Consider the following 7,849-nt stretch of genomic DNA (forward strand, 5'->3'; position numbering starts at 1 on the left):
ACTTAATTCGAATTTCAGCTATCAATGAGGTGTTTAAATTTAATGTCATGTAAAGGCCTAACGACGGATGGAGGATTAACTAGCTGAAACGTTGTGTGCACAATAATGCACCAGACCTCGACGATAGCCGAATTCTCCCATCTAGGTTACTGATACGTCGTCTCATGCCGTTCTGTCTCATTCCATCCGTGTCACTAATACCTCGTCTCTGTCCGCAAGGCCACCTACACCACTATACCATTCCATCGAACTATTGTGTTATGCTGCGTTCGGTGGGGGTGAGTCGTTCCGGCTCTTCGCTTGATCAAGTTTGGCTTGGCTAAAATATTTTTCGTTTCAGATCGCGTAAGGCTTGGCTTTGGCGGCCAAACATTCGCAAACGCTACAGGCACTGGTTTAACGTGTGTGGAGTATGTGTGTGCGTGTGTGTGTGTGGGGGGGAGGGTGAATGAGCTTTCACAGTATTCTAACATATGCATATTAAATGCGTTGATTTTCTTGCAACCTCAGACCCGTTATTTTGGAGGAAATTTCAGTCCATGCAGTGATCAAATTCTTCTAAGCCCGACGTCTTTGGTTTTGTCTTCATCAGACACAAAAATAAGGCGGTCTCACCCGAGGAGCAGCCGGCGCTAGTGGCACAGGTGTATGCACATTTTGGATAAGATATATCGTGGAATCTCATCATTAAAAATTTATTAACATGTGCTGGGAATTGTGAACACCGCTGGAGAGTGCTGAAAAACTTGGCGTATCGAAACTGTTGGAGTGTCTGTGGGGAAAAGGCCATCACCAGCATTTTTCCAGGAACGCTGGACTGCCGCAGCCGCGCAGGTCGTGATACAGATCCTTGATCATATCGCATCACCTCCACCCGTGTTCGCCAGCCAACCAGTGGGAGTTGCCATGACAACGCCGGCTGACGCTAGACACCACGACCATCCAGAGGCGGCGGAAGCGGGTTGACACCCACAAAGCCGCCGACACAACGGTTGGTGCGTGTTGGGCACATGCAGTATCCTAGGAGCTAGGTCGCTTACGTTTTTACAATGCCCCATTGTCGTGTTTGGTCGCAAGCAAACACCAACCCGCGAACAGCTTGGATGGCTTTGCTCCAAAAGTAGCCTGGAAACGGAATGAAACGGAAGCACACGCTGCTAATTAACGTCCATACGTTAATTGACTTCCATACTTGTGGGTTCCAAGACATGCGCAAATATATCGAGAGCACGTATGGCTTCAACGGTTCCGCTGCGCCTGCATGCGAGGACTGGACGGTCCCACAAACACCATGGTCCTGGCATGGCGCCAGTTTCGATCGACTCCACCATTTGCAACAAGAGTCACCAGGCTGACGTTAACCTGTGACTCACTGAGTGGAGCATGCAGTCCTCTTGACAAGTGACGCTGCTATGTGGTGTGACCCAAAGCAAGGACATCTACAGTAGCCTGGTTCAGCCAACACACACCAACCGTAGCCGAGTACGAATCATGGCCCAATCATGTTGGGAAGTTTATTTGCATAATTTTAAGTACACGGGCGGCTTTCCTGCCCCATCCGGCCCCAACCACAATGCTTCACAGCGCCACAGCCCACACATATAAAAGGTTACAAAGCGATCAGCTCCGCCTCGTCGCCTGGCCACGGCGGCCCGCGACCGCGACACCTACACCGGGCCTTACAGACCCACTACAGCCGACACAGCCGCGCCAGAAACTCGCCTCGCCCGCCACCCTCCGCTTCCGGTCACAGCCAATCCCACCCCACGCCGGCAGCGGCGCCAGCTAGTTCTTCCACTGGCTCTTCTCGTAGTCCCAGTTGGAGCTGACGCCCTCGACCGGGTTGATGCGCAGGTCGATCATGCGCTGCACCTGCGCCTCCACCTTCTCCGGGTTGGTGATGGTGTCCGGCATGGTGTCGTACACTGTGGACGGACGGGCCACACTCACGCCCAGCCAGCGGAGTCCCCTTCACTTCAACGGTGCTCTCGTGACGCTAACAAAGTGAGTGCTGCTGTTGTAGTGGTTCACATGCAACAACCGACTCGAATGAAACCGTTCGGAAATCCATGCAGGCAAGGTAGTGTTATGATATTACCAAATGAGCCAACAGCAACCATGGATATTCATAACGATTTATATTTCATCTTACAGCAATAGGCAGCTGTTCCATATCATGCATTTTTGATGATGTTCGATGAACTTCTCTCGTGACGCATTGTTTTTGCTGAACTTCTCTCGTGACGCATTGCTTTTCCCTCCGTAGCTTACATGGAATTTTTAAAGTGTAACGTTTAGTGCGGACATGAAGTGGACTGGTTATTTCTAAGTGTCTTATTAAATAACACTGATGTTCTTGCTACACTTGTCTTGAGGTGCACGCGGGTCGCCTTTGCCACTGGCGAGTTCGGAAGTCAAGGTGCAAGTAAAATATAACCATTTCGCCTCACATCTGCACTAGGCATTATAATTGTTCACATCTGAGGCTGGAAATTGTTCAAGCAATTCAACGTTTCAACATAATTCCAACGCATATCTGAGCATAACGCTGCGTTGTCCAACCCCGTCCCTGTTGCGCTCTAGTTACACCTCATCAAAATCCCTCTCCTATTCTCCACGCGTTGCGTGATTTATGGATAGCACCCACGGTTGCACTTACCATGGCAAGTCCGAAGGAGTTCCATTCTGACAGCCTACACATGACGTCTATTTCCCAAAGGGCCATCACAAATGTCTGGCTTCCATTTTTTCCTTCAGAACGACATCTCAAGTCGATCCTTCTCTCCAAATATCCCGGCTCAGCTCCCGCACCGCCTCCGCCGACTCACCGTACACCTTCATCCAGAGGTAGACCCAGATGGCCATCGAGCAGGCGATGAGCGTGCCGCCCAAGGCCAGCTTCCACTCGCCGGTCGGCGCCTGCATCTCGGCGAAAGACTGGCAGAACGTGGCGCGGTACAGCTCCTGCACCTCCTCCGGCGTCAGCTTCTTCCAGTCGCCCTTCTCCTTCTCACGCAGAGCCTGCCCGTACACACGTTGACGCTCGGATGCTGCTGCTCTAGCTTGGTGCTAGCGTGCAACTGTGCTGCCTTCTCCGGTAAGCATTTCATTATTATTTTTTACGCATTAATGGTTCCACCCTATATCAAGACATCAATTTTATTCGCCGTCTTTAATGAAACACGATTTACAGAGCAAGTGTACAATACATTTTTCAAAGAGTGCTGCAAATTTGTACGGAGGTTTGAACTGAGCCAATTGTCTTAAAGGCCATTTGGTACAGTTCACAGCCCTGCCCTTATCAAGACCTAAAACCATCTAATTTCTGAGCTACACACCCGCCAAGATGTGCAGACTTTATCGCGCAGACTATTTCAAGGCCATTCAGGCATGCATAACGCCTTAGAAGCATAACTGAAATCCTGTCACCCCTTGGCCATGTGACACTTAAGGCCAATAGGAATATAATCGTCGTGTCATTCACATCTGGCGTTCACAACGATTACCAGATATGACAGACGTGAACTGGCTCTCAATCGATGCTGTGCGGGCTGTGCAAGATTCAAACAAATCACGTTTAGTGTTGCACAATAAAGGAAGTTGGACTTAATGCATTGTTATTACGGGAATAAGACTTGTGATCAAATAAGTTGAGAATGGTGCAATATCCTGAGCATGTGAATAAAATTATGTGACTTAAACTCACGATCAACATGCAAGAACACCACAAGAAAGGGCCAAAGCACGAGCACACAACAATATTTGGTTTGACAGGCAAGCTTATCACCAGCACAGCGTCATGGCCACCTCTTGGGAAACTGGAGTACTTCAAGGAGTGCCAGGAAGGCAGCTTTGCAGGTTTAGTTTGGTAGTACCTCAACAGGATGCAAATGTTCTATGATGCAAACAGTGACATCTTGAAAATAATTACTTAATTGCAAAATTGTGTTGTTTGGAGAAGTCATTTCTATTATGAAGTATGCCAATCACTATAAGTGAATTAATTTCATTATATCTGATGCTTACTTCAATATCTTCAAATGTGGAACACTCATCCAACTGACAGTGGTGAAATTATCACAGCTGTGACACTTAGTAGGTGAGTGCTGGTATTTATGACTTGATTATTCCATTTGCTGCCATAAAAGCTTAGTTATCACACCTCATTTAAATTTCAATTCATTTTTTATCACCTTACCCGGGCAACTGCCTGCACCAACCTTACAAACATGAGCTGCAAATGCGGACTATCTGCCTTGCGATGGAGGTCCCGCACATTTCGCACCTTGATCTGTGGCGTTTCCTCCTTGAAGCGGACGGCCGGGATCGGGTAGTCGACGCGGTCCATGTAGTTGGGCTCGCCGTTGTAGCCGTAGCCGATCACCTGGCGGTTGCCGTGCCGCTCCATGACGGTGGGCAGGCCACCGCCGCTCAGCGCGGCCGGCGTGGTGCTCAGCCGTGCCACTGCCACCCGGCCGCACCGGCGCAGTACCGTGCCCGTCGCCGTCGCCATGCTGCAACGCCATTGGCGCTTGTGAAAATGGCGTGACACAATTTGGAGACACACACACACCCAGACACGTGCACCCACCCATCATGGATTAAATCGGGAGCCTCAATATCAAGAGCATAGGCTATTAACAAAATTTTGACCACATTTTTAATGCAGCAGAATCACCTTGCCAGAACTAACATAGTACTAAAGTTTGGGGTGTTATTTTAGAACATCTACTAAACTTTAAGGTGATTGAGCATAAAATTATTTTGTGTGCTCACAAATAAATACACAATGCCTATACTGCTTGCTGTGCTAAGGGACCTGTTCAAACTTAAGGCCCCTTCAATGACAAGACACATATAATGCTATATTCTTTCACCAGGCTCACCTTCAGAAACTGACTGCTAATTTTTTATACCAGAAGCATGGAATGAACTCCTGCCCAGAATTTCCAAAACTCAACCCAAATACAAATTCTTGTCCCAGCCCTGGCCCAATGGGATCTTGTTAAAAATGACCCTGATTCACAGATCAATGTCCTGTGCTTTGCTGGGATAGTAGAAGAGATCCTCCCAGTAACCTATTCATGGGTGACAGAGAAAAAGCTACTCATGCTGATTTTTATTGCAACAGCCTCCACTGGTATCAAAAGTAGTAAAACACCACTTATGGATGGCAGAAGTAGTAGCATTGGTTCAATTTGGGTTGTAAATGTTGTCCAGAAGATAACTTATCATATAGTACTGCTTGATATACACCAAAGCATGCCATACATCCAAAACCTGAAAACTATGAGCAAGCAGAAACCACAGACAAGAAAACCACATGTACCTAGAAATCAGGAGCATTGACACAGCATTAAATTATCTTGCACAAATGTTTTATTACTGACTAGAATTTACTAATTACAACCTTAAATAGGAGTACTATGTGATGCATGCAATATGCACTTCATTAGAACAAGTCCTGCTGGGTAATAATCAAGAATGACCTTACACAGCTCATGAGAGCAGACTGCAAGGAATAACATAACTTTGACATCTGTGATATTTTAATATACAGAGGCTTTCAAATCCCAATCCATTTATAAGTGTTTTAGCTATTGTCATGTTTTATATTAACATAACAGGCCTCATTCATATCAGATGTTACACCTCCTTCAAGTTTCATTAATGTGCTGCACCATGCATTCCATTTTAGATTATCACCATGGTGAAGTGACTAAGAGCAGATTTTGACACATCCATGTCCATATCAATGGAGCAGCAATCACGTTTTCAATGGCTGGTGTCCATCTAGCGGCCTTTTTCGCCCCAGAAAAAGGCGTTCGCGGCGCACAAACCCATTCGCCTCGTTCGAAACTATGATCACACAGTTTTACGATCTATTTTTATTGAAGAAGTGCCGTAAGGATAGCAAAATACAAAAAATGTGGGTAACTTGCATCCTCAAACTTTTACGCACCCAGAAAGGGAACAAACCACCTGCCACGCCACCCAAACGGTTTGTTTGCTCGAAGTCGAACGCCTGACCTCTACAAGGTCTGGAAAAATAACGAGGAAGTGAAAGACGCTAAAGTGAGGCAGAATCGAGCAAGCACGACGAGAGAAAAAGCTGTCGTATTCATGTTAACACAAGTAAGTGGCAAAAATGTAGTCCTAGCAATCGTAGTGTCTTAACCATAGGTGACGATTTGCATTTTTTGGGTGGGACGCTGCCCGCTCCCAATGCTCAGTCTTACTCCCAACAGTGAGTTTGGCCATCCAACTTTGTGGATTCTGAGTGCCAGCAGGACATCAAAAATAAGATCACAAAATTCAATCAACTTGAGTGAAAGTTTTTGCTTCCGCTGTGATGATAACCTGGTAAAAGAAACACATGATTCGAAAAATGCAACTTTTTCTGTTGGGTGCAGCTGACTGAGCTACTCACGTCTTTATACTATCTGTTTTCATCCATGTTGCATGTTTTTGATTACGCGATTAATGTATCTTATTGACACTGATCTAGGTCTGTAATAACGTCTGAGTGCTTTGGCATTATTCAGTGATGTTTCAATTCCTTCAAGCTGCAGCAGGCTGCATTGTTTTATAGCGACGTCTTATGGGAAAATGAAAGCAACCCTTTTGAATACCAGTGCCTCAAAAAGTGCCCATGCTTTTAGCTGTCTACGCCTGAGACAGGCTTTGGAATGCGCAAACCATCACTTGAACGTTAATTTTCGATGGACAGTAACGAAAACCTAACGATAGGCATCAGCCGATGATCACCAAAACAACACTACTCATGTGGAACTTGTCTAACGCGATTGCTGCGTTGCATCTTGCATCCTGCCTTACGGCTACCAGCCGCGAGTTTCCATGACAGCCTTCAATTGTCGCACGCATCAACTTACTCTGTTTACTCTCGAAACCACGTAACACCGCCTTTCGAGAAAACTGAAACCTGGTTTCGACGATCAACGCCAAACAAAATGATAATGGCGCCTAACGACAAATCCTTCGCCGAGACAGAACAAAAACACGTGTTTAAAAACCTATTGAACACATTTAAACGTATTAAAAAAGAAAACGTTAACGTATACGATTTTGACTGTACTTTCCTAATCGGCTTTTTCGGGGATGGCGGGGGGGGGGGGGGGAGGCTCAACTCCATCACGATGAGATATGAGTCAAATCCGAGGAGAACTCAGTTTTTTGCATAACTAGGGCTAAATTTTCACTCAGCTCCCAGCCCTGTTTTGCCAAACTACAACTCTGTGGTGGAAACTCAAGATCGTGGCACGCGACAGAATCCCCACCGGCTTGCTCCAGTTTCAAATTTTGAAGGACTGAGGGTCCATTTCCCAAGCAGGCTTAAACCCAGCCCCCACGAATTACATTGGTCAGGGCTCCTGCGTCCATGAGGATGCCTTTATATCTCTGTCGGGGTCACAGAATACGCATCGACTACCGTGGTTGGAGAGGTTGAGATTTGATGGGGCATTGCCGAGAAGAAAACAAAGAAGGGGGGGGGGGGTAGATAGCGTAACGTTTTCGCTCAGGTACGGCTTCAAATCATGCTAAGCCTTTTAAAATCGCCCTGAAATCTGAATGCTAGACATCCTTACCTTGCACCTTGTCGAGGGCGGGATTTAGAAGACCGCTGGACCTGCCGGTCCCGTTCACGTTAAGCTTCTGAGTTATTCAACCTACATTAAAGCCGGTCTGGAATGATGTATTTTGCATGTATTTCATTAGACGAATTCACATTCCATCATCATTGGCTGTATTCACAGCGCATCAAGAATGCTCTATTCTACGTAACGTCATATATAGTCATTGGCGGGCGTGTTAGCAGTGCAGCACTTTT

General features: G+C 46.6%; 1 protein-coding gene across 1 annotated transcript; it reads right to left on the bottom strand.

Moving 5' to 3' along the window:
- Positions 1-1,141: 1,141 nt before the first annotated feature.
- On the bottom strand, positions 1,142-6,022 carry LOC119090655 (cytochrome c oxidase subunit 4 isoform 1, mitochondrial). Its single transcript, XM_037213507.1, has 4 exons — positions 5,963-6,022; positions 4,286-4,514; positions 2,829-3,021; positions 1,142-1,925 (listed from the first exon to the last, which is right to left on the bottom strand). The coding sequence occupies exons 2-4, from the start codon at positions 4,511-4,513 to the stop codon at positions 1,786-1,788; spliced, it is 561 nt and encodes a 186-aa protein (XP_037069402.1). The 5' UTR covers position 4,514; positions 5,963-6,022; the 3' UTR covers positions 1,142-1,785.
- Between the last annotated feature and the right edge of the window lie 1,827 nt (positions 6,023-7,849).

Source organism: Pollicipes pollicipes, unplaced genomic scaffold (assembly GCF_011947565.3).
Source record: "Pollicipes pollicipes isolate AB1234 unplaced genomic scaffold, Ppol_2.1 Scaffold_3087;HRSCAF=3621_pilon_pilon_pilon, whole genome shotgun sequence".
Taxonomy (NCBI): Eukaryota; Metazoa; Arthropoda; class Thecostraca; order Pollicipedomorpha; family Pollicipedidae; genus Pollicipes; species Pollicipes pollicipes.